The sequence below is a fragment of the Callorhinus ursinus genome, unplaced genomic scaffold (assembly GCF_003265705.2).
Source record: "Callorhinus ursinus isolate GAN/ISIS: 27379988/994484 unplaced genomic scaffold, GSC_fseal_2.0 scaffold2, whole genome shotgun sequence".
Classification (NCBI taxonomy): domain Eukaryota; kingdom Metazoa; phylum Chordata; class Mammalia; order Carnivora; family Otariidae; genus Callorhinus; species Callorhinus ursinus.
Window position 1 is genome coordinate 53,607,801 of NW_027397064.1, and position 27,431 is coordinate 53,635,231.

At 44.7% G+C, this 27,431-nt stretch overlaps 1 protein-coding gene across 3 annotated transcripts in view; it reads left to right on the top strand.

Moving 5' to 3' along the window:
* The first annotated feature begins 3,486 nt into the window (after positions 1-3,486).
* NFE2L2 (NFE2 like bZIP transcription factor 2) overlaps positions 3,487-27,431 on the top strand; it is a 33,929-nt gene continuing 9,984 nt past the window's right edge. Inside the window, exon 1 of one of the 3 annotated variants that reach the window (XM_025849627.2) lies at positions 3,487-3,672. In XM_025849627.2, the coding sequence (XP_025705412.1) occupies positions 3,628-3,672 (45 nt within the window). In that variant the 5' untranslated portion in view covers positions 3,487-3,627. Of the gene's footprint in view, positions 3,673-4,167; positions 4,344-4,727; positions 4,869-27,431 lie in introns of those variants that run through there. The other 2 variants (XM_073882037.1, XM_073882035.1) reach the window with 2 other exon arrangements.

A 27,431-nucleotide genomic window follows, 5' to 3' on the forward strand; every position in this document is an offset into this window, starting at 1 on the left:
TATATCTCCATCTATTTAATTGATGAAATGTCTGTGTTCCTTAAGTGTTCTGAGAAGAATATCTCATCATCCACCATCATCTATCAGTATGATACTGACATATGCTGTGAGAAGGTGACTTACTTTGTATGTAGCAACAAGTATACATTATAGGAAAGATATCTTTCTCATTCACAGGGAAGTCAATTTGCTTCTAAGGGTTTGAGACTCTATTAAATTGCAAAAGGCCATCCCTGTATGTGTTCCCAATGATGGTTAACAAAGAAAAAGCAGCCAGGAGAAACCTTGCCTTTGATATTTAATATATGCTGTTTTTTTATCTATTGCTGAGAAACAAGCCACCCCCAAAATTTAGTGTCTGAAAACAATTGATTATAATCTCTTGCAATTCTCTGGGCTGATTAGGCACAGCCAGGCAGTCTTCTACAGGTCTTGCTTGGAGTCTCTCATTGACCACGTCAGATAGCACCTGGGGCTGGAGTTCACTGGGGGTTTGATTAAGTGGGTGGAAGGTTCCAAGACGGTTTCTTCACTCACAGGTCTGGTGCTTTGGTTCACATAGCCTCCCTCTCCACCTGGGGTCTCATCCCCCAGGGTTTTCTCCGTGGCCTCTCTTCCCACGAAAATAGACTTCTTCCATGATGGCTGACTTCTAAGTATAAAATTAAAAGCTTTCAGGACTTTTTAAGGTTTGGGCAAAGACCTGGCGTAGTATCAGTTTCAGCCTCTTTCCATAAGTTAAAACAACTTAGGGCCAGCCTTGATTCAATGTTGGGAGGGGTTGCTATATAAGCACATCAATATGAAGAGGGGTGGTTCACTGGGTGCCATTTTTGGAAACTAGTTACCCAATATTCAACTGTACGCTAGACAAATTTAGAATTTCGACTATAATTTCAAAAGAGTCTAGATATTTTCTGGCTCAAAGACAGAGTACAATTAAAAAGAAAGTGACTTAAAAAAAAAACAGTGAAAAGAAGAGGGAAGGAGCCTCAAGGTGATGAAGTGTTTTGAAGCAACAGGTGCTTTAATAACCTTGCAAACTTGGCAGATTAGATCACAGAGAAGGTGAAATAAATGGGTCATTGCATCACCACTATCCAAACTTTGTGTACTCAGAAAACTTAATTGATGTTGCTTATTTTTTATAACTCTAGAACAAAATATTGTAATTCTGAAACATTTGAAGCATATATGGAGGGCTGTCCTTCCAAAGACAGCGGAGAATTCAGACATCAATGGAAATGTGAAAGAGTTAGTAGCATTTGAAACAAATTGGGGGAAAAAATTAACTAGTAGTTAGGGGAGCAGGCAGTAAAGATTCCCATGGCACCAGGACAGGAGAAAACCTGCATCCTCTTTCCTATTCCTCTGGAGCTTCTCAAAATGCATAGTATCTGTGCCCGCACAGCACAACAGGGCAGGGAAGGGCCCAGGTTCTCACATGAAGACAATGTCATTTCAGTGTCTGCAAAGACTGGGAACCTCTTCGACATGGATGGTCTGAGACTAGGGTTCCCTTTTCTGATGCGGAACCACCATTTAACACCAAGCAGCTTTTCATTAATGTGTATTTTCTTTAACATGTTTAGAATGTTATCATTCTCCTCCCTTTGAAAATATGTACTCTGGAGGTGCCTAAAATAATACTCTCCCAGCAATGGCAGTTTTGAAAAATAAAGGTTATTTCATTCATTAAACTCAATGGAAATTTGTTGCTTAACAAGGAAATACCCAACACTTTATAAACTCCTTGACGGCAGCAACAGTGTCATATATGACTTTGGTATCTCTTACCTCCTGGGTTCATTGTCTACTTTCTCCCATGTAGTAGTTTTAATAAGTAACCAGAATTGTTAAACAATATACTCCTGTGCCCTTCTTTGACGCAGAAATGTCTTTTCATTATGTCTCGGCATGTTTTATGTCAGGCGCTTTGTAAATAACTGCCCCTAAGCTTGTTTTCAGTGTGCAGATCATTTTGCAGGCTTTTCAAAGAACAGCTGAAAAGGTTTAATTCAAGTTGAAGAAGTTTGCTTCAATTACAAGCAATTAATTTAGGCTTCACTTACCTCAAGGAATATTTAAACCCATAAATTTACAGATAAATCCTGGGAGTGTCAAATTATGCAACCAAGAGCGGGTAAGGTCTGCAGTTTTTTGGGGCGTTGATCTGCAATAATCAGGCTTTTTTTTTTCCCGTCAGGTTTTTGAATGAAATAGTAAAACCTCTGCCAACACTGTCTATTCACCTGGCTTTGCATAATTCCAAGAAACTAGAAACTAAAAGCAAGGATTCTTAAAGAGTTAGATTGTTGATGCATAAGAGAAAGCAAAACAGAACAAAACCATTTATCTCTTCTCTCTTAAGAAAGATTTCACAATATTCCTGTTTTTAAGTACTTGAAGTTTTTTGTGGACAATGATTACTTTTTTAAATAATCGCTTTTAAAGTAAAACATAATACATGTTCGTTGTAGATTTAGGACTTAAAGTAACAACGAGAAAGATAAAAATCATTCGTGATGTTACAACTACGATTTTGGGTAACAACTTTCCATTTTTTCCCCTAGACACCACATGTTTTTACAAGACGGGTCCATACAACACAAACTATTTTATAATTTGGTCTTTTTTATTCTTATTTTTAAAATTATACGCGTGGTACGTGAAAAGAAACTTGTAAAGATTATAGCATATTATAGTACTGCAGTGTTAAAAGACGCCATCTGTGGTGTGGTGTGTGCGCTCTGGTGGGAAGAGAAAACTCTTGCTGGGAGATCCTGACCACTCTCCCGACCAGAAGAGACCTCCGCGTTTGCCCTTGGCGATCTGGGCCTAGCGGGAACGCCAGCGCGGGGAAGTAAGCGGAGGGCGTTCAGGGTGACTGCGAGCACGAGCTCCCCGCGCGGTCCACATCTGCCCTGGGCAAGTCCCGCTGGCCCCGGCCCCGGAGGGGACGCAAGGCGAGAGAGCAGTTCGCGTTGCGCAGGGCCTGGGTCCAAACCTTTAGCCCCCGCCCCCAGGGCTGGCGCCACTCTCGAGCGGTGGAGTGAGATAAAGCCGGGCAAGGTTCTGCAACTCCAATCGGGGAGGCGCAGCTCCGATACCAGGTCTCCAGGCGTGTTTGTTCCAACTGTTTAAACTGTTTCAAAGCGCCCGAACCCGAGCGACCTTCGGCAAACAACTCTTAATCTCGCGGGCCGAGAGCGTAGGTTTTATTTGCCGGTGGAGGGGGGGCGCGGTGAGCGCAGCGAGAGGGGAGCTAATGCAGTCCTCCTCCGGGAACCCCGCCCGGCCGCTCGCGGCCACCCACGGCCGCCCACAGGGACCCCCCCCGCCCGCGGCCAGCGAGCTTCTTGCGTCAGCTGGAGCGGGGGTGGGGGATTTTCGGAAGCCCGGCCCGCGCCGGCAGCCGGGGAAGGAAGGGCCGCGGCTCTTGCCCCGCCCTCGGGGGGCGGGAGGCGGAGCGGGGCAGGAGCCCGGCTGGCCACTCGGGCCGTGTCGCGGAATAGCGAGTGCCGGGGAGTCCGGGGGAGCCGCCGCTGCCGCCGGGTCCGCGCCGCGCCTCGGCAGCTGGGACAGGGCCGCCGTCGGGGAGCGCCAGAGCACGGTCCCCAGCTCATCATGATGGACTTGGAGCTGCCGCCGCCCGGACAGCCATCCCAGCAGGTGCTGCCCCCGACCTTTGGAGCCCCGCGGTGGTGCCCGGACTGGGACAGGGGCGCGAGGGAGCCGCGGACCGGGCGGGGACAGCCGCAGCCGGCTTCTCCCGTCTACGGCCGGAGTCCAGACTGCAGCGGCCGCACACTAGAGCCGCTGCGCTTGCGCCGGGCCCGGGCGGGGAGGGGGAGCGAGAACGCCGAGGGCCGCGAGGACCCAAGGGGCAGCGAGGGGAGTTGGGGGGGAGTGGGGGGTGCGGCCCCCGAGGGCGACTGGGTGGAGGTCTGGAGGCTACGTTCGCGTGCGTAGGGCGAAGGGGCCTCTCTAGCCGCGTCCCCAGTTTCCGGAGCTGGGACTCGGGAGCCCCAGCTGGCCCCCGGAGTTTGAGCGGCCCGGAGGTGGCAGGGTTGAAGGAGGGGGCGGACGTTGCTGGTCTGGGGCGGACGCTGGCGGTCTGAGCCGGCGCGGCCCGGCCCTTCCGGGGCTGCGCTGCTCCTCCGCCTCGGAGCCGGCAAAAATGTGCCTAGTCACGGGGCCGCTCTCGGGGGAGTTGAGGTCTCCCCCGGACTGGGACCCAGCGCCCCTGCTCTGCCGCCGCCCCTATCCACGGCCTCCGTGGGCGCGGACTGTGGCGCTGTGCGCCCACCCCGCTGGGCCGTCTAAAGGCGCTCCCTTGCAAAGTAATCAGTCCATCCGTCGGATCGCTGGTAGGCAGCTCGGCGAGGAAGCCCAGCCCCCAGGGTGGGGGAGGGACGAGGTCACGAAGTGCCCAGCGCGCTCCGATGCCCCGACGTGCGGCGGCCGAAGCGGGCTTGCGCGCTCGCTCGCGTAGTGGGGAAGGCTCGGAGATCCGAGGTCAGCCTTTGGCAACCCGCGGGTAAGTGCGGGCGAGCCAGCGGACTGAGGTCGGACGCCGCCGCGCCCCAGCTCGATCCCCGCGCGGTGTCTCCCAGGGGCGCACGCCGCGTGCGTGGACTCGGCCTCCATGACAGTGGCCGGTTGGCTGTCACGGCGGCCCTTGGTTGGCCCTTTCCGGCTTTATAGCGTGCAAACCTTGCCGCGCCGGGGCCAAGGGACAAGTTGGAGCTGTTGATCTGTTGCGCAATTGTTTTTTTCCCCGGGGCGGCTTTGTCTTTGGATTTAACGTTTCAGAATTGCAATTCCAAAATGTGTAAAGCAGGATACTCCGTTCTGTGCTGTCAAGGGTAAGAGTTTCTCGAGTGTAGATTAGATTTTCTATTGATTTTAGTCTGTTACCGAATTTTCTGCCATCATACACTATTTCTTCCTTGGATGCTTTATACAGTTTTTCTCTCTTATTTAAGAATTTGCCTCGATTTCTTAGCATGTTGCTTCTTTCGCTAGGGCAGAGGGAGGGACACTTGTGTTTCATAACGTTTTGCAAACAAGTTTTGTAAGTTGTTATAAGAGTGAAAACAGGTTTCTATTCATAGTTTGTAGGGACTTTTAAAGGAGTAGATACTTGTATTTCCAACTTTTTTGGTAATTGGGTTCTTAGGAAAAAACATTTGGTTCAAGGAAATGTGTAACATAATAGGTACAGTAAGAGCATACGTTTATACTCGTATATATGAAGTTTTAGACTAATCTTGAAGATTTAAAGTAAGATTTTAAGTTATTGATAATTTATTACTTGTGCTTTTTTGTTGTTTAAAGCTGTTTGTCTTAAACTTTCTCCCAGTAATGATTAGGATCGTATTCTCCCAGTTCGCACTAGTATGAAGTAAATTGTGCTGTCCAATTTAGCTGCTATTCTATTCAACAGTAACTCATATAGCCATTTATATAGTAATCTTTGTGATCAAAGGATATGAGGCTAATGGACTTTTGCTTTTCTAAATTGTAGCCTAGAGCCCTCTCACTTTTATTTTTTTAAATGTTTATTTTTTTTAAGGATTTTATTTATTTGAGAGAGAGTGAGAGACAGAGCACAAGAGGGAAGAGGGTCAGAGGGAGAAGCAGACTCCCTGCTGAGCAGGGAGCCCGATGGAGCCCTCTCACTTTTAAATAACAACGGCAAAGAACTGTAATTTAATATTCCATACATAACAAAAGCTCATAAAGCATGTGTACTGCTTTCTCTTTTAAAAATGAATTTTCAGTTTCATCTGATAAGGTAACTACTTTTCCACCTTTAATCAGACACAGTTTTCATATCTGAAGACTATACAAAAAGAAAATGGAGTAAAATTTGGAGTCAGTTTCACGTCTGTAACTGGGATTCATTCTAAATAATGGTTGGTGTTCTGGAAAGATTTCAGCAGCGTCAGAAATGGATTCTGACCTCTGTCAAAGAAATTCCAGGTGTGAGGTGGTACTAGGGTACAGTTCTTCATCCTGTGTGTGGAGGGGATGTTGATAAACAGGGTAGCAAGGAGAGGCTTAGGTTCTGTGTTTCCGTTAAGTGGAAGGAACCATCCATTACCCTTTCCAAGGGTGTCTTGGAGAGAGAAAATACTTTTATGTAAGAAGGGGTGAAGTTGATCTTGGACTAGACTGATAAGATGATTCTTAAAAAGAAAAATAGGACGGACCTCTCATCTGAATGAATGTTGAGCCAAGAACAACTTGACTTTTTAGATACGACTTTTTTAGACTTTTGAGAGATTCTGGAAGCCGCGTGTCGGAGAATAAATACACAATTCACAACAGTCTTCCTGCATTAAAAATAACTTGGGCCATTTTGGAATCTTTCTTTCTTATTAATTTGGGTTTTTATAAACAATGCCAAAAAAAAGAACTGTCTTTCTTTAAGACTACCACAATGAGTTGAAAGCCAAATACACTATTTTTCTTAATATTTCTTTTTATTCAGGATGAAATATCCTTCACAGCTACATAGAAAAGGACCCCTCTGTGGACTGTAAGCACATTTTTCTGGGAATTGCCTACCTACTGGCTGAACATAACTTAAAGGGGGTTTTGCATAAATAATATTTTCTCTTTAATTTTTCCTTGATCTGGGGTTAGTTTTTCAGTGCGAACTCTTTGGTGCAGGAAGAATTTGGCAGCAAAATGATAATAGATGAGTTATTGGGCACTTCTTGCGTGCCAGACACTGCAATAATTGCTTCACATGCATGATTCCACACCAACCCCGTGGGCAGTACTATTCTCTCAAGTTTCTGGGGAGTAGAAAAGAGGCCAAGAGTCCTGCTTAAACTGCCCCAACTACTTTTTTAATTAATTCATCTATTTATTAAAGTAATCCCTGCACCCAGTGTGGGGCTCAAACTCATGATCCCGAAATCAAGAGTTACCAGAGCCAGCCAGGCACCTGAGATGCCCCAACTGTTGAGTGGTAGAGATGGGAATCAAACCACCGTAGTCAGACTTCAGTGGCTTTTACTCGCCACTTCCATACTAGACCAGGACTACTTAAACTTCAAACCAGAAGGAAAAGCTCATACTTTATTTAAAAAGTGGATTAACTGAGAAAAACTAGGGGAAGGAGAAGCAGGAGTTTTAAAGATTGATCTCTGCACCTTTTCCATTTAACAAGAAATTCACTAACTATGTGTGTATTGGGGGAGGTGGACCTTCTTAAATACAGTGAGAGTAAATACAACCTGTCAAAGGGGCCTTTTAAGGAAGACACAGACCTAGAGGGGTTTAATTGAGAGAGGCAGGACCTTTTTTTTATATTTGATTTTTAAGTAATCACACTCACTCAACGTGGGGTCAAACTCAAAACCCTGAGATCGAGAGTCACATGCTCTACTGACTGAACCAGCCAGACACCCCAGCACCATTTCTTAATATCATAGTACTTTAAAAAATCCCTGGGATTTCAGCAGTGTTCCAAATTAGGGTTAGAGTTAGGTTAGGGTTGGGGTTAGGGCATCACATTTTTCAGGGACCATATTCCTTTTTCTTAACTAAATCTGTTAGCTACTGGAATCTTTGTTTACCTTTATTTGCCTTGTTAGTTGGTACATTCTCCTGTTCCATTGGCTTTTTTTGTTTTGAAGTAGTAGTCAAAAATAAATCTGATTCTGAAGATACATAATATGGCAAAGAGTGGGAGAGACTGGGTTAAGCCAGGTTGAAGGTCAGTGGGTAGAATGGGGAGAATTTGAGTGGAAAATGGCTAGGAGAAACCTGTTGGCTCAGATTAAACACTCGTCTCTTGTTTGGGGCATTTCTGAATTGAAGCAAGCAAAAGAGCTCAAATCAGTCTCGTTGAAGCCTACTTAGGGTTTTGAGTACAGTACATTTCGAAATTAAATATATTATTTCTTACTCTTTATTGTTAAACAAGTCACTTTCAGAATTGTCTTATTTGTCTGATTAAGGCTGTTGCCCATCCAGTGGATGATTTGCCTGAAAGTTAGGCTGGGTAAACCCAGGGCATTTAAATGCCTGGTCCAGCCACTTTGAAAGTTTGCCAAAATCTGTTGCACACCAAGGTATAGGAAGACAGGTTTATTAAATGCAGTATTTTGCCTGCCTCCTTTACCTTTGGCTGTATGTTTGTTTTAAATTTACTGTAACATGGAGAAAAGAATTTATATTTTGATAATACAATTTCTGGGAGTTACTAAAATTTCATTGCCACCTGCTTTTAAATATGCTCCAAGAAACGTTTATTTAGAAGGCTCTAAGTTGGGGTGCCTGGGTGGCTCAGTCAGTTAAGCGTCTGCTTTCGGCTCAGGTCATGATCCCAGGGTCCTGGGATCGAGCCCCGCGTCGGGATCCTTGCTCAGCGGGGAGCCTGCTTCTCCCTCTCCCACTCCCCCTGCTTGTGTTCCCTCTCTCTCTGTGTCTCTCTCTCTCTGTCAAATAAATAAATAAAATCTTTAAAAATAAAAAAATAAAAGGCTCTATGATACAGGCCAAGGCTTTTTTAATTGCTCAGTTGATAATATATGTTTTCTAGAAGCAAAAGCAAAAATACGTTCAAGTTTATAATATTTACATTCCCAAACGGTATTGGGGGGGGAAATGGTGTTCTTACACTAACCTCACACACACACGGACACCCCCCTCAAAAAACCAAGACTACTGGGGCGCTTCGTGGCTCAGTCATTAAGCGTCTGCCTTCGGCTCAGGTCATGATCCCGGGGTCCTGGGATCGAGCCCCGTATCGGGCTCCCTGCTCAGCGGGACGCCTCCCTCTCCGTCTCCCACTCCCCCTGCTTGTGTTCCCTCTCTCGCTGTGTCTCTCTCTGTCAAAAAAAAAAAAAAAAAGAAAGAAACCAAGACTGCTAAGCAAAATTCCGTTATGCCTAAAGTTGGGAGTTTTCTGTGTGTCAGCCCCTGCCACAAAAAACACTTTTCAACTATTAAGAATTTTAGGAACAGGGCACCCAGCTGGCTCAGTTGGTAGAGCATACAGCTCTGGAGGGTCATGAGTTTGAGCCCCACGTTGGGTTTAGAGATTACTTTAAAAAAAGATTAAGAATTTTAGGAACTCTGGCATAGGACACACTTTTAACCAATCATCTTTACTGCACATGGCCTGTAATACCTGGGTGTCATAAAGCCTCATATATGAGAGTTTCTTTGTGTGTAAGCACGTGCATTTATTTGGCTTAAACTGGTGGTAAAGACAAATCCAGGCTAGAAGAAGGATTAGAGCACCAAGTCCATCTTTCAGTGGCCCTGTTGATAACTGACTCTTGAGACTCATTATAATCCCATCAAGAGCCTGTGTTCTGGAGGATTAAAAAAAAATTCCTTGGCAATGCTAAATAGTCACTCCTTTCTCACAAGCTCAGAAACGGAGACTTTGGGGTCTTTAGTAACAGCATAGCAGCCAGATCTGAGCTCTCCGTTGCTTTTCAAATAAAAGAAGAACGATTGTTTAAGAAAAGAGAAAATCGGATCCTTGAAGCCTTCTTTTGAACTTGAGTTTTTGTTTTCCATATTTAACAAGTCTATTAAATTTGCCTTTTAAAATCTCTGATAATTTGTCTTGACTGTGTATCTTTTTTTTCCCTGTACAACTAGATTGTAAATTTGTTGAAAGCTGGACATAGAATTTATATTTCTGTCCTTTTTTTAAAAGCAGCTTTATGAGATAGAATTCACATACCGTATATTCCACCCATTTAAGACAGAAGTCCAGTGGCTCAGTGTATTCAGAGTTGTGCAGCCATCACCACAATCAATCTTAGAACATTTTCATTATCCCAAAAAGAAAGCCCGTACTTACTAGCAGTAACTCCCCATTTCCCTTTACTCCCTTAGTCGCTAGTAACCACTTACCCATTCTCGGCCTCTGTGGAGTTGTCTATTCTGGATATTTCATATAAATGAAATCATACCATACGCGATTTTGTGTGATTGGCTTCTCTCATTTGATGTAGTGTTTATAAGGTTTAACCTTGGGGTAGCACATTCTACCGTATGGATACACCCCGTTTAATTTATCTTCCCATCAGTTGATGGGCATTTGGGTTGTTTCTGCTTTACGTATTTCTTTTTTGTTCCCTGCAGCAAAGGTTCTTAAACTTTGTTGTCTGGTAGAATCACCATTAGTATTTTAAAATACTGACATCCAGGCCATATCCCTCATGAAATCAGTCTGTGGTGGTGGGACCCAGGCATCAGTATTTTTTTTTTTAAGGCAGCTGAAAAGGGACTCCAGTTTGTAGTCAGGTTTATGAACCAGTGCCCTAAAGCACCTAGCTCAGTGCTTGGTACCCATCGAAGGTATGGTATTAAGATGTCTGTCCTAAATCACGAAAAGAAGTGTTTTGTGTTTGGTCACTGACCTTCATAACCTAAGGTTGACACTAAAATCTGGGAACTGTTTTAAGGTCCTGGCAAAATGTTTGAAATTCAGTACATATAACTTGAGCTCTTTAAGCTCTTTAAGTTGATTTGGGTGATAATTTTATCAAAACATTTTCTCCAAGTGGGTCAGAATTTTTCTGTGTTTGGTCAGGAATGTGACCTGTGAGAACGTGCAGTCTGGATTATTTGAGACTAGCATAGAAAAGGCCTTGAGGACAAAGTGCTTGGGGTAGGTGTTGGAGAGCCTGGAGCCCAGGACAGACTTTGCCTTACTCTAGGAAGTGCTCTGCATTCCTCGGCCTCGTTATTCTATTTAAAAAGAGCAAAAACCTTAAATCTACAAGGCAACTTTTAGCAATTCATTTTTTGACTCCCTGTAGTCTGCCTGGTGAAGTCTACTTTATATTCTGACCTCAGTGGCCACCACTTGTACTTAGCTGAGTGGCTTTCTGGTGTACATCTTTGGAAACTGAGGCTAATTTCCGAATCGTTGGTGAGTGTTGTACAGCACAGCAGTACCCTCAGCAGACCTGAAGGTGTGGTTCAGGGCCTCCTGAAGCTGGCTGAGCCCCGCCTCGCGGACAGGGTGGGAGGGGGACAGGCCCAGAGGGGAGCAGGCACCCCGCCCCTGCCTCGGCCTCTCTACAGTGTGGCCAAGCCGAACTTCTGCAGCCCATCTCCAGCCTTTCCCCACCATCTGTCATTGGAGGGGTACCGTTCATCACCTCTTGGGAAGCTGCTGCCTTTCTCACTCTGGTCAGTAGTTCAGAATTTTTTTAACCCATTCTTCCTCTTAAGATTTAAAAAACAGTATCTTATTCTTTCATTTGTTCTTAAGAGTTTTGTGCTAAGTGGTGGATGTAATATATGTTTATTTTTTTTTTAAAGATTTTATTTATTTTTTGAGAGAGAGAGAATGAGAGAGAGAGCACGAGAGGGAAGAGGGTCAGAGGGAGAAGCAGACTCCCCACCGAGCAGGGAGCCCGAGGCGGGACTCGATCCCGGGACTCCAGGATCCTGACCTGAGCCGAAGGCAGTCGCTCAACCAACTGAGCCACCCAGGCGCCCTGTAATATATGTTTAAAGTACCTTAAAACAGAAGGATTTCAGTTATATGCAACGCATACTTGTATTTCAGAGAATTACTTCTGTTAAATGTCCCTTTCCTGCTTTGCGGGAATGTAGCCGTCATTCAGGGTGGCCTAGTCCCCATCTACCCGCCCTGTGTCTGTGTAAGAGGCGGGGACAGACTGTCCGTGTGGGTGGCCCCGTGAGAATGGGCATGGAATTTTGCTTTACTCCAGACTCGACAGCCTTTTGTCTGCTCTGCTTCAGCACAAAATAATAATGCACATGCATGTAGAACCCAGCCTTTTCCAGTCTGAGGGATTAGAATCCAGGGGAAAATGATTATGGTGTTCTGTTGCTGTCTGTGAACAGAATTGGAACAGAGGTGTGACACACAATGAACTACGCTATTGCTGCTTTAGGAGCTTGAGGGTTGACTAAAGAACCTGTCCTTTTTGCTGCTTTGTTTTATAGTATTGGAGCCAGGGAGTCTTACTGCTGTGTCTAGAGAGTGTTGAAGAGCCCTGAATTTTTTGATACAGCAAAAAAAAAATTAATAAAATTTATTAACATTAAAATCCTGGTAATGAAAACCACCAAAAATAAAACCTGTATTTTTTAATTGCAGTAGGAAAAATTGCCAATTTTTGAAGAAGTTTTTGATCTTGGTAATTCTCAATGAAATTTAATTAAAATATACATTGAGAAAACAGCCTCAAAGGACAGCAACAGGGCTGGTTCACTTTGTGCCAGCTGTGGTCCCTGGCCCGTATGTTCTTCTGCTGGTTCCCAGGCTGAGACCAGAACCAAGAATAAGAACCGTTCTGTGAATTCAGGCTCTTTTCTTCTCCAGAGAGAGAGGCTCACCCTCTGCTGGAAAATTCTTTACCAGGCTGCATGTTTGGGAGAATTCTTGGGGCAGTGGATTGAGAGTAGGATGATGAATGACTCTGTGAAGGAAAATTCCACGTTCTCTTTGACTTGGGAAAACAGTTCTATCATGAAAGGGAGAGAGATTGGGAGGAAAAAGAAAACTAGCTTAAGGGATATTTTTTAATGAACCCAGGAGGAATACAGACCTTTTGGACTCTCCCTGAGGGAAGCTTCAGATGGACCTGGAATTTTTACCTGAAGATCTCCTAAATATTTAATCCCTAGATTTGCTCTTCAGCGTGCAGCTTGCACCTAGATTCTCCACGTGAGGAAGGGGAGAGTGCTTTCGGGTATTTACTTGTGCTGTTTATACTCATTACCTTTAGTTCCTGTAACAACCCTGTTAATAGAGGTTTGGTGGTTCTTGAGAAAAGTCTTTGGAAAGGTTAAGAAAGAGTCCAGAGTTGAGTTTAGGAAACCAGAAACCACAGGAGATATTTCAAGCAGGGAATTCAATATAGGAAATTAATTCTATAGGTGACGGACAGACAACCTAGAGATGAGCAGCTTCAGGAGGCCACTGCCTTCTGGAAGCTGGCAGCGCATCAGGAGCTGGCAACCCTGAAAGCAGGGCTCTCCCTCCCACCCTCCAGCTCCCCTCCTGTGCCCCTTCTAGTGCACTGAGTGCACAGGTGTGACCATTGGGCAATTCAGTCGTAATGTAATCTTAGAAACTCCCGTAGGGGACAGATGCAGTCTCCATTCGGGGAGTTCCCAGTTGGGGGGAGTATTCCCATTGTTGGTAGGTCGTGTGCCTCCCTTCCCCTGTGAGGTGTCCCTGGGGTGCCAGGGCAGGATTGATTCCATGTAGGGATGTTTCTGGTGTTGCCAAAGGACTTGGGCCTCTGGGTCCCGAACGTGGGGAGAAGTTCAGAAAGGAGGGAAAGTATCTTAAGACCTGGGGAACCTCATATCTTTTCTCATTGATCCTGATAAATAAAGCCTTTTCTCAAACCCCAGAGGGATGGGAATAGAAATGACTCCCCAAGATAGCTCATCCATCCCCCTTTCTTCAGCACTCGTGTGTGTTCTGATGAAGATAGTAATGGAGACCAGGGCGGGGTTGGGGGGAGGGAATTAGTCTTTCTCTGCAGTTCACCTTTTACCAACTCATTTCCAATTTGTGAAAAGAATCAGCCTTTTGATGTTACAAGGCATCTGAATACAGACAACTAGCAATTTCAGAGGGAAGGAAAGGAAAAAAGCAAACAACACCTGCTAGTACTGTAGTAGGTCTTGGACATGTTCTCTTACTTGATCTTGAGAATAAGTCTGTGGTGATAAGGGCCATTACCTCCATTTTACAGACAAGGAAACCTGTTCAGAGAGGTTAAGTAACTTGTCCAGGGCCATGTCCCTCTCAAGGGCAGAACAGGGATTTAGAATGCCCATAATCCCTGTTCTCCCTTCCCTCTTTTCCTCCTTCCTTCCATTTCTTCTTTTCTTGTCTAATGAGTGACTCCTTTACAAAGAGTAATTAGGGCAGTGTCCCTACTTCATGGAGCTTGCTTCTTGTTTATCGGAAGGAGTGCTGCTGGGCTTCTCTTTGGGGTGGAGGGTGGTCCCACATTCCAGGAACCATTGTGACCACTAGAAAATCCGTCCCTCATCCCCATCCAGTATCAGTTGCTCGTCGGTGGTGGTGCCAGCCCCAGCGGAACCACTGTGATCTGCTGACTTCCAGAGATAGTTTGAAGCTAGGACATTACTGTTCCCAGGAAATCACAGTAATCCCCCATTATCTGTGGGGATCAGTTCTAAGACCCCCAGTGGAAGCCTGAAGCCAAGATAGACTAAACCCTATATATACTATGTTTTTTCCTATACCTACACACCTAGGACAAAGTTTAATTCATCACTTAGGCACAGTAAGAGATTACAACAACAGCCTGATGAAATAGAGCAGTTATAACAATGTAATATAGTAAAAGTTACGAACATGGTCTCTCAAAATACTATGCTGTACTCTTCTCATGATGATGTGAGAAGATAAAATGCCTGCATGATGAGGTGACATGAGTGACGTAGGCCTTGCTGTGGCTGCTGTTGAGCCTCTGATGAATGCATCAAGAGAGGGTTGTCTGCTTCTGGACCTTGGTTGAGTGCAGGTCCCTGAAACTGGTGGAAAACAAAACTGCAGATCGGGGCGCTCCGTGGGTACTTCCCTTATTCTTTGTAGGGAAGCCCACCATCTCCTCAGATGGCAGCCTAGTCACATCTTTTATTCTAAACTAGAAGGGAGCGGGCGCCTGGGTGGCTCAGTTGGTTAAGCGACTGCCTTCGGCTCAGGTCACGATCCTGGAGTCCCGGGATCGAGTCCCACATCGGGCTCCCTGCTCGGCAGGGAGTCTGCTTCTCCCTCTGACCCTCTTCCCTCTTGTGCTCTCTATCTCTCATTCTCTCCCTCTCAAATAAATAAATAAAATCTTTAAAAAAAAAATAAACTAGAAGGGAGCAATAGAGAAAGATGGAAGCTCCAGAAACCAGAGGGGTGCCCAGTACATTTCATTTATTCCGGTAGAGTGTCTGGTCCAGTTCACTGAACACAGAGATCAGTGTCATTTGATACGATAATACTGTCACTGCTGGTATTTACCATTTTTCAGGCCTACAGCTGCAAGGAACCTGTCCTCCCAAGGTAAGCATCGTTTTACATTTTCAAGTTGAAGTTAAAAGTCATGTACCATATGTCTCTGGGTCTTTACTGCCTTTTCTGCTGGGTACTTTGTGAAGTCTGAGTACTGAGTATAGAATAGTTGAAGAGGTTAAGATATTATGGTAATAGATTGATGGCTTTGAAAAAAAGTCTAGAATATGGGGGCAGAGTGAGGTTGCCATGTTTGACCATCAGTCTGAGGGACATAAGTGTTGTCCTCTTAACATACACTTAGCATTTATGTTGACTGATTGATGTCTTACTCGGGTTCCAAGATTCTTTGATGGATATATGAAGATACTGTCATGTTGATTCCCTCAAAAATTCAATTTTATTGTTAACCTGAAAGGGTAGGTGTTTATAGTTTTTAAGGTGTAATACGTTGTTTTTAGTAAAGCACCCAAGGAATAATTTGAAATATTGGTAACTATGAAATGTTTAATAATTAAATAGATTCTGGGGCGCCTGGGTGGCTCAGTCATTGAGCGTCTGCCTTCCGCTCAGGTCATGATCCCAGGGTCCTGGGATCGAGCCCCGCATCGGGCTCCCTGCTCAGCGGGAAGCCTGCTTCTCCCTCTCCCACTCCCCCTGCCTGGGTTCCCTCTCTCGCTGTGTCTCTCTCTGTCAAATAAATAATAAATAAAATCTTAAAAATATAATAAATTTTCTATGACTAGTAGGTCATAACTGATAACAAACATGGTATCTTTGTTATTTAAGTAATTAGAATTCTTTGATCCCAGATACCTTAGGTATACAATTAAAATACTGAATCCTGAGCCTAAATGTGTACTTACTCATTCCATAAATATTTATTAGGTGTTTGCACACCCTAGGAACTTTAAGGGCATGAAGTTGTTAGTCTTCCAAGATAATTCAGCAAATGCGTTGTCTTCCTTGAAGGACATTGGCTTTTCAAATGACCTCTCCTCCTAATCAGTCCCTTTGTTCTTTGTACAACTGGATTATACATGTTTCATATCAGTGAGCAAAAATTACTTTACATCTCTCTCCGCTCTGCTTAAGGTATGACTTCCTCTAGGGCAGGGATTAAAATGTATTTTACTCATTTTTATAACTCTGGTGTCTGGCATCGTGCCTAGTGTTTATGTAATAGTAGTCGCTCAGTAAAGTGAGGGTGGGCCTGTTACTGCCCTCTACGAGCTTGGTACTTATACACGCTCATGGGTGATGTGTGGTGATCCAGAGGAGAAAGTGTCATTTCCATCTGGGGTGCTCAGAGAGGACATCCTGGAAGAGGTAGCATTTTAACTAGATTTTTTTTTTTAAGTCAGTAAGATTTCTTTGGCTTAAGCTTCCATTGGAAGCCTGAGGAAGGGTACAGGCAGGAGCTGGGCTCTGGCAACAGATTGGGTCACTAGGGGTGAAAAGGTTAATTTGGGGCTGACTGTAGGGAGCCCTACAGTGCCCACGTGTGGCGTTTCAGGTTTTAGGGATGTAGCTCACCTTTTCAAAGGAGGGGAGATTTCCTCTTGCTGTTGGTCCCATCAGATAGCACTCGTGCTCAAGCTCGCGCGCCCTGCTGTTCCTATGTGGTAAGAGAAAGCATCCGCCACTGTATTCATGCCCCTAATGGAAGGGGAGGGAAAACGAGCCAGAAATTGCACATTGCTCGAGAGATGGATTGTTTTCTTGTCCAAGGTGGCACAGAGGGAGTTTGTCTCTTTGTGCCCTCCTCTAAGATCGATTCACTCTTACTACCTTTATTCAACTGTTAAGTCTCGTCCTTGGCTTCCAAGCCCAGTGATTAGCAGTATTCACCCCAGAGAAGAAAGCACAGACAATATTCTCTTTTTTTCTTCCCTGCGTGCTTTGCTTGTAAGCCCCCCAGGTGAGCAGAGGTGGGCATCTAACGTTATCCATGGTGGCCGCTGTGGTCTCTCGGGCTCTTCCCAGTGCTGGCCAGTATGCTCCTGCTTCAGCACACTGATCTCGTCCTGTGCGCTCCTGAGTCTGCCCGTGAGGTGGACCTGATCCCTGTTTTGTAGGCAGAGAACCGAGGCCCAGAGAGGCTAAGCTGACGGATACGCCAGTGGGATGTGCTTCAGTTTCATCATCATTAGAATGTGGAGGACCCCACCATGGCGCTCTTGCAGTTAAGCCAGAAAAGAACTGGGCCCGAGACCAAGCAGACTGTGCATATTCAACAAACGGTGGCTGTGCTTATTGTTCTCATGATTGTGTCTCTTTTCCATCAGGGATGTTTGATGTGGGGGGCTGAGATTTCTTTGGCATACCTGAAAAAAAAAAACCCTCCTTGAATTCTGGCTGTGTAGTGGCATAAACATTCATGCCCTTTTTTGCTCTTTGCTGTAAACTTATTCTCCTGTGCCCTTCCCTATGCATGTCCCTCACGTTGGGCACTGAAGTTTCCAGAGACAGAAAACCAGTCTGTGGTGACCACGGAGGGCTGCCTGCTGCCCCGGGGTCTCCCCTGTGGGACCCTGCAGCCTGTCTGCTGGATTCCCTGTACTGATGCGGATTGATAAGCCATCTCATTGAACTCCTTCCCAGACAGACTCCTTCACTCGTGGCAGAGTTTCTTACTCTGGGGCTCTGGGCCTAGAAAAGGAGCAGTGCCCACAGGCACGCTGAAGGAATAGAAAGAGTCTGGGGGATAGCAGTGTGGTAGTAGAAGGCCAGATCCACACAGGGACTGAGCTGACTCCACGAGCTGCTCTGCCCAGTCCTGCCCCTTAGCCTTTCACGACTGAAACGTTCCCTTTGTAACAGCTACCCCCCAGTAACGCTGGCTTAAAGAAGGGGGGCGGGTAGGGTGGTGAAGGGAGAGACGACATCTAGAAAACCCTCGGAAGATGACGCAGCTGAAAGCTGAAGACTTCTTGCGTTCACTTACCCTTTGATGTTGCCATGCAGATGTCTGTATGTACATAAATCATGACTTCACCTTCTATTTTTTATATAGTAGTTAGACCCAGAAGCCTAGAAATTAGTTGCTTCTCGTGTTCATTTGACATTGCAACAGAAGTTGAATTTATTAAGTTTTAATACCTCACCCCTGATTGCCCTTTATATTTTTAAGGGGCGTTACATACTTTTTTCCCCTGTGGAAAACAACTCTGTGAGGCAGGCTTAGCGTCCTGGTTTATTCCTCACAGGAGTGGCACAGGGAGGCTAGGTGGCGAGGTCCAAGCCTCACGGCAGAGGCCTAACTGGTTGCCCACTGGGCAGTCTCCCGGAAGAGACTCTAGGTTATTCTGAAGAAAAGCCTGTGTTATTTGAGTGCTCCTGTGACATCCACCTGCGTTGGATCTCATTGTCATTTAGTAGTGGGGGTCTTCAGGCAAAAGGACTTAACCTCTTCGTGCTTTGGTTTCCTTGCTCCAGAAGGGCGATGGTTATAATACCACCTACCTTGCAGATTGGTGTGAGTGAATGAGATAATAGACACAAGAACTTGCAGAAACGTTAAGCACATAGAAAGTGCACAATAAATGGTAGCCGTCATCGTTAGTATTACTTAAATTGTGTCATACCTCTCCTTACCTGGATTCAGAATCCTGTGTGATCTTTCATTCTCAAACCTTAATGTGAAGGCTCACCAGGTAACCCTTGTCCTTACATATTCATTTAGCAAGTTAATTGAAAAGATTTGCATTGAGGAAAATAAAAGATTTCTGTACTGGTCTTAAGAGCATGAAATACGATAGATACACTAATTACAGTTTTTCTGTAAGAGGTCCAGATTGCTGCCTGGCGGTTGGCAACAACAGTGGGTATTGCGTATCGTCAAACCTATGCATCTGAAAGTAGCTGAAATATAATTTACAGACTCAGCTTAATTCATATCCTTAGTTGAAACAGATAGTGCTTTCCCATCACCTAAGCCTCCTATTTCTCCCCATGCTTCAGATGACCTTTGCAATAGTCTGGTAATCGTGTGCTGTCTGGACTAGACAAGTACGGAGGTAGGACCATCAAGGTCCCGTCAGTCATTAAGAGCCCCTTTAGGCATTCAGATTCACGCTAGCACTTGCTGGGCACTGTAGTAGCTTTTTACAAATAATTGCTAGCATTGTAAATACTACCTAGTGAGGTTTGGAAGACTTAATGTTCCCAGTGTAGCCTCAGGAAGTAATTTGCAAAACGGAAGAGATTGGTGCATTAGAATTCCCCCCATAGGAGTGCGGAGGGCTGACTTTGGAAGCTTCCGCAGCAAAGCTGCACTGTCATTAACCACCTTGTCACTTGTGAGCCCTTGAAATGGGGCTAGTGCAGCTGAGAAACTGAATTTTTAATTTCAATGAATTTTTATTTAAATTTAAAAACAGTAAAACAAAGTTAAAAACACAGTGTTAAGATTTTTTGTTAAATATAATTTTATTCTGGGAGCAAACTACATTTCATGTGGTCATATCCATGAGATCTGTTGTAGTGTATATTAAGTGTATTCACCACTTCTGATATCTCATTGCTAATTCTGAATTTTTGGTTACGTGTTAAAATAATTTTTTGATATATTGGATTAAATATATTATTAAAATTAAATTCACTTTCTTTTTTGGTCTTTTTACTAAGGCTACTAAAAATTTTTAAATGATACATGTGGCTTGCATTATATTTCTCTTGGACGGTACTGCTTTGGAGCATCTATTACAGGTAGCTAAAATTAGCTTGTCTTCAAATTCAAAATTAGATTTCAGACTTACATTTTGGACATTGTAGAATCAGAGGTATTTAGAGGAAGGGATCTTAGGAGTTACCTAACCCAGCCATGTCCTTTGGCAGAGGAAGAAACCGAGGCTGAAAAATACTGTAAGATGGCAAGACTAGATGGGGACTGGAAGCTGGTGTTCTTGATAGCCTACTGCCTCAGGTCTGAGGTTTGCTTGGCCTTGGAAAGTTGGTGGGCGTCAGGGCTGCGAGGAACTTAAACTTTGCCTGGGTCCAGACCGAAGAAAAGGCCTTTCAGAAGAAATTATTTTAGTTGGTAAGGAAAAATAATTTTTTTGCTTTACCTACCAATGGACAGGGTGGTTGATTCCGTGTTTGACACATGTTTTTGTTGGGCTGTATAATGATACAGTCATGGGGCATAGTAATAAGGTAACAATAATTCCCATGCTTTGTGTGAACATTTACTTTGGGAACCTCCACACATCTGGTTTTCATACTTAAAGTCATTTTCCCAGAGCCCGAAGACTTTAAACCAGACCCACAGCTTTTGTCCTTGAGAAAATGACTGAGAGCTTGACTTCATATGTTTATTATTTAGGTAATTTGTCTCAGGTCATTTGGTAAAAGTCTAGGCCTGTTTCATGGTACTATTTTCTTATAAGGGCAGCAAAACTGATTTCAAGAAAGAAGCCACCAACAAACTACAAGGAACACCCTTAGAGCAAACCCGAACTTTATTTGTATTTTGAGGTGTGGAAGAAGAAAGGGAGGCGTTACGATTTACCAAATGGTGATTTGATTTATGAGTACGTCCATCAGATTAGAGGAGGCTACTTCTGCTTAAATTGCAGGTGACAAGTGTGTGTCCTTTGACATTTAGCCTTTCTCAACTTCAGTTTCTTCATCCCACTGATCTTCACACAGAGTAGTGTGAGGATTAAATGACTTCAGAATACACGTGAGGGGCGCCTGGGTGACTCAGTGGGTTAAGCGGCCGACTATTGATTTCGGCTCCGGTCATGATCTCAGCATTGTGTGATCGAGAGTCCCACGTTGGGCTCTGCCCTGGCGGTGGAGTCGTTTAAGATTCTCTGTCTCCGGGGCGCCTGGGTGGCTCGGTCGTTGAGTGTCTGCCTTTGGCTCAGGTCATGGTCCCAAGGGTCCTGGGATCGAGCCCCGCATCGGGCTCCCTGCTGGGTGGGAAGCCTGCTTCTCCCTCTCCCACTCCCCCTGCTTGTGTTCCCTCTCTCGCTGTGTCTCTCTGTCAAATAAATAAAATCTTAAAAAAAAGCTTCTCTGTCTCCCTTTCCCTACCACTTTGCCCCCTCGCTGGTATGTACGTGTGCTTGCTCGCTCTCTCCCTCTCTCTTTAAAAAAAAAAAATGCTGGGCGCCTGGGTGGCTCAGTTGGTTGGGCGACTGCCTTCGGCTCAGGTCATGATCCTGGAGTCCTGGGATCGAGTCCCACATCGGGCTCCCTGCTCGGCGGGGAGTCTGCTTCTCCCTCTGACCCTCCCCGCTCTCATGCTCTCTCTCTCAAATAAATAAATCTTTAAAAATAATAATAATAAAAATAAATAAAAATAAATAAATAAAAATGCTCGTGAAAGTGTTTTCTGATCTTAAAGCACCATAAATGTATGGGCTGCTGTCTTCAAGGGCTTGCTTTCTCCAAGACAGTGTAGAACTATCTCTTGGATCACACTTGTTCTCAGCGAACCCTTGGATGATTCCGTCAAGTTTGGAATGTGCATTTAGTAGGTACGTGGCCTTGTCTCTGGGATTTGGGGATTTGGGGGGGGGACCCATGTTGATTCTGAGTTGCTTTTGTTGTGGTAGCAGAGATGATCTGTCTGAAGGGGCTTAGTTCTGTTGTGTTGAGCAGGGGTGCAGTCTTCAGGAAACTATTTAGAGCTTGGGGGTGGCAGAAGGAAAGTTCTGCACAGAAAAATGCATGTTAGACATTGGTCAAATAACAGGGTTTTATAGGCCACTAATCTGGCCGCAGGGTTCAGTGCCACACAGCAGTTTCGTGAAGGTCTGTTTTCAGAGTAATTCTAGTATTTCATGAGTCCTAAGTAATGGATGTTGTAATAGAAAGTCTACCTTAAAATCTTACTTTGTGTTAGGTTGACCATATGACCCCTCCTTGGTTCTGCTTCATCATATGAGACCTAGGGACAGTTACTCATTTAGCATCTCGTGGCCTCAGGAACCTCATTTATAAACCCGGGGTTTGGACTGTGGTCTCCCAAGATCACGGTCAGCTTTCCTTAGTCCATTGTGTACTCTAAATGTAATTTAATGACCAAGAAACATCTGTTCCTGAGAGACCCATCCCTAGAAAGAATGCTTTCTCCTGGTCTTTAAGAACCTGGGAGAGGGGTCAGCTAGGCTGGACTTGCTATTTTCCTTTGACATTTGCCTTGTCTATGAGAAAGGCAGAGGTTTCTGGTTCTCGCTGACATGCCGGGGTATTTCAGCTGTTGAGAACTTGCCCAGCCTCGGTCTTACCCATGTGTACCACAGCCTCTCCGTTTCTTGCTCCTGCAAATGTGCCACCAGCTCCAAAGGCACCAACCAAGGTTAAGTTGGCAGGAGCAAGGCTGGACATAGACTGGTGGTTAAAGAAGTGCTGCTTGCTAAATTAAAAAAAAAAAAAAAAAGTGCTGCTTGCTAGCCAACCGACTGTAATGTTTATTCTCACCGTTAGTCTTGATTTCATTATTAAAAGGTAGAGGGAGGGGCTGGTTTTGAAATGATTCTGGAATTGATATAGGAGACCTTGTATGGTTAATACATGTTTACCGTATGGGTACCATGTGCCAATATGATGCAAGGTATGCAGGACACATGAGTGGGAAATGGGCACTCCCACACATTGCTGGTGGGAGTGTAAAAGGCACCACCACTGTGTAGAGCTGCTCTGCAGTATCTGTCATGATTACAAATGCAGGTGCAGTGAACTCTCGAACAGTGCAGGTTTGAACTGTACTGTCCGGGTCTGCTTACACACGGATGTTTTTGGCCACATGTATTTTCTCTTTCTTCTGATTTTCTTAATATTTTCTTTTCTCTAGCTTACTTTATTGCAAGAATATAATATATAATGCATAGAACATACAAAATATGTGTTAATCTACTGTTTGTTACTGGTGAAGCTTCTGGTCAAAAGTTACACACAGGTTTTTGACCATGTGGGGGGTTGGTGCCACAAAGCCCATGTCGTTCAGGGGTCAGCTGTACCGTTTGACCCAGAAGTTCTACTTATAATTCTTTATTCCACAGATGTCTCCACACACTTTTACGGAATGATTTACCTACAAGGATATTCATTATAGCATTATTTGTAATAGTAAAAGATCCGAAATAACTTAAAAACCCAAGGAGGGACTAATTAAATAGTTATGTTATCAAGTAATATATTATTCTAGTGCATCTTTATGATGAAATACTGCTCAGCCATTAAAAATAATGTAACAGGAGCCTGGCCTCGGTGGTGAAGCGTGTGACTCGATCTCAGGGTTGTAAATTCGAGCTGCTTGTTGGGTGTAGAGATTACTTAAAAATAAAATCTTTAAAAATAATATTAGAACGTCTCTCTGCCCTGATTTAGAACTGTCTCTAAAATATATTAGTAAGTGTGGAACACGATGATACACTATTTGTGTGTATTTAATAGAATATCTTCCTAAGAAAACACAAAAAATTGACGCTGGCAGTTGCCTTGGGGAAGGGTAACTGGGAGGTTACTTTTGCATCTTTTCAATTCTGTACCACATATGCATGTGTTACCTATTTTAAAAAGACACTGGGGCGCCTGGGTGGCTCAGTTGGTTAAGCGTCTGCCTTCGGCTCAGGTCATGATCCCAGGGTCCTGGGATCCAGCCCCGCATCAGGCTCCCTGCTCAGCGGGAAGCCTGCTTCTCCCTCTCCCACTTCCCCTGCTTATGTTCCCTCTCTCGCTTTCTGTCAAATAAATAAATAAAATCTTAAAAAAAAAAAAAAAGAGACACTGTCATGCCCTAAAGGAGTGCACGGTTGAGTCAGACCATTGTAAGCGAGCCCAGATAAGACATAACAAAGTATAGGGAAACTACTGGCCTTATGGGGAGGTAGATTGATCGACTGATTGATTTTTAAAGATTTTATTATTTATTTATTTATTTATTATTTTATTTTTTTATTATTATTTATTTATTTGACAGAGTGAGTGCCGGGGAGCGGCCCCACGCCGTGGGAAGAGCCTGGCAGGCCCGGAGGCCATTCTGGGTTGGAGTCCTGGCTCTGCCGCTTGCCAGACATGTAATTTGGGGCAGGGTTGCTCGGTGCCCAAAGCCGAAATGTGTTCATCCCTAAGTGAAGATAAACCAGCTCCCTGGGGCACTGCAGTGAGGCTGGAATGAGATACTGCGTGCAAATACCCCTGTAAACCGTGAGTGCTTGGCAAACACCAGCCATAATGCAAGCCTGCACGCTGGCAAGAGAGGTTCATTTAAAGATTAAGGTGGAGCAAACATGTATCAGTGTATCTCTTCCCCTCTGCCAAATAACTTGGAAGAGTTGTAGAGAGGTTGGTGGTTTTGGAATCCTTCACCTCTGACCTTGGGGCAAGTCATTTCATCCTCTGGCCTGTTTCCCTGTTTGAAAAATGAGAGGGGCTGTCTTGTGTGAGTCCTGGGGTCCCTTCAGTTGTAGCGTTCCGTGACAGTGTGGCATTAGCAGTAATACCCAGCTCAGCTGACATGATTCATGTTGCCGGAGAAGTCCACATGTGTGGGGAGGAAGCCGCTGGGTCTGACAGTCGTCCTTGTGCTGGGGAAATCTGAGCCTCTGTGGGGAGAGGAGGTGACACACTACCACCACCAAGAGGGGAGACCAGGAATGCATAAAGTGAGTGGCGATGTGTTCATGGTTCTCTCTTCTCTCTACCTCCATAACCTCCTTTGCTTTCGAATGTTTCCTTGGATTGGACCTTTGGAAACCAGGTGTAACCCTGGTTGATTAAGCGGGACATTGACATTCACGCAGTTGTGACTTTGTTGGTTGTGACCTCTGTCTGTGCAGTGTAGTGATACTTGCCTTGGTGCTGCCTTGGCTCCTATATGCTTCTCCTCATGTCCAAACTAAGGTCAGAGACTATCTTACTTATTTTTTTCCCCAGGCACCTTGCACAGTTCCTGGCACCTGAGAGGTGATCTGTACATACATACTAGGTGGGGAGATGGAGTGATGATCCATTTAGGGTAGTTACATATACTAATCTTGTTGATCTTGACCCACCACCTTTATTATAACTACCACCATCCCAGTAAAATGAAGTTTTAGCGAGGAGTGGCTCATTATTTCAAGAAAGATTTCATACTTGGGGTGCCTGGGTGGTTCAGTCCGTTAAGCGACTGCCTTCTGCTCCGGTCATGATCTCCAGGTCCTGAAATTGAGTTCTGCATCAGGCTCCCTGCTCAGTGGGGAGCCTGCTTCTCCCTCTGCCTGCCGCTCCCCCTGCGTGTGCGCCCTCTGTCTGACAAATAAGTAAGATCTTTAAAAAAAAAAAAAAAAAAAAAAGGACCCAAAGAGGCTAAAGATCACACAGGGTGTTTAGAAGTAGCAGAAGTGGCCGTAAAGAGTCCCAGCAGGTGAGTCATGCAGGAGCACTGCTCTCCCTCCTGGTAGACGCCCCATAGGAGGAAGGCACACCGGGATGGGCAGACAGGGCTGTTGGACCTCAGTTTGGATAGCCAAGCCATGTGGTGAGTCCACACTCAGTGAATTTCAGTGAACCTTAGGTAAAGCAGGTAGAGGAGTTAGATCCAGTGCTCCTGAAGGTTCTTTTGGAGTGTGTGTGTGTGTGTGTTTCCCAGTAGAATCTTTTTTTTTTTTTTTTAAGATTTCCTTTATTTGTCAGAGAGCACAGCAGGGGGAGCGGCAGGCAGAGGGAGAAGCAGACACAGGACTCGATTCCAGGATCCCAGGATCATGACCTGAGCGGAAGACAGCCAGCCGCTTAACTGAGCCACCCAGGCGTCCCCCCAGTAGAATCATTCTAATAGGTTGGGAGACCTACTCACAGAATTCCTTTCGTGTGTGGAGGACAGCGTCCAGAACTGAATGGGATACGAAAGAGGTTAGAAAAATGTATCCTGAAGTTTGCTCATCAAACCAAGCCATTCTGCAAACTCAGGATAAACCCTCCCAGAAGCCCTCCCAGGCCTGGCGGCAGCATCCACCCAAATACAAACCACCAAGTAAGGAGTCTGTTGGGGTGCAGGTGTGAAACTTCTCGTAGATGAGTTGGATCTGTGTACTTTTTGTAGCAGGTGGGATCACCTACCCTTTTGGAAATTCAGTGTCCTTTCTGACTTCTTTTTGGCTAAACACATATGTACCTCCTGAGAAAACCAGCAATCCAAGTTCCTTTTCTTCACTCTCTCCAGTTTTATCTTTGCATCGTGTTTGCAGCTTGCAGACAAGCATAATGGGTGAAAGTTCCAGTAAACTGGCTGGATCATATTTCTTAGATCGAGTCATTGCTGAGAAACTTCTTTGTGAACAGGAAGCAGCCCATGAAAATGTCTGTACATAGTAACATGCCAGACTTGAAACTGAACTATTTTCTAGTTGAAAGACAAAAGGGTGGACGGATGATTCCACTCCTCAGGGAAGAACAAACTCGTGATCTAGGGTTTTAACTTGTTGAATAATTGATCTCTCAGTGTATGTGTGAGAATTTTTATTGTTAGAAATCACTGATTGTTGGAAGATTCTAGAAATAATCATTAGTAAGATTTCTCTAGAAGGAAAACTTGGACTATTGGTAACTATTACTACCTACCAGGAGTCTCTGCTGACAGAACTTTTTGCTAGGCCAGTTATTTTTAAAAATGGAGCTGTAGTTACACAGAAGTTAACTCCGTGACATTTACATTTGGTCTAGACAGCTGAAAGGCCCTTTCCACGCCTGACATTCTGTGGTTTTACATATGTATGTACCTACACAAACTTTGTGACTTACTGCTTCACAATTATTGTAGCAACTATATTTAGACGTTAGCACATCAGTGCAGAACCAAAAGTGCAAGAATAACCTGTTACCTGCCTTCTCTAGAATGTTCACTGAAAAAACAATTGGCATTGTCTTGTGTATCTTCTTTTTTTTTCCTTTTATTTGTCAGAGAGAGAGCACGAGCAGGGGGAGTTGCAGGCAGAAGGAGAGGGAGAAGCAGGCTCCCTGCTGAGCCAGGAGCCCGATGCGGGACTTGATCCCAGGACCCTGAGATCATGACCTGAGCTGAAGGCAGATGCTTAACGACTGAGCCCCCCAGGCGCCCCTTCTATGGAAAAAATATTAAACCAGATTTCGTTTTCAGGTGAATAATATAACCACCTGGGCATAACCTAAAGTCTGACATGGATGGGGAAAAAAATTACTGAAAAAAGTAGCTTAAGACTCTGAATGCCAATAATTAATATTTGAATGGAGAGATCTGAGAGAATAAACTTTAGAAGACTTATTTATTATCTTAATGGAAATACATGATTTTAAGGAGTAGCTGGAGACATGGTTTCATGCTTACACAGTAAAACTGAAAGTGAGTAGCAGTTTTCATTTTCTGTTTACAAGCTTAGTAATCTGTGCAGTTAAATTTTTAAGTTTATTGGTGAAATTTATTTTTAGAAGCAAACCTCCCACC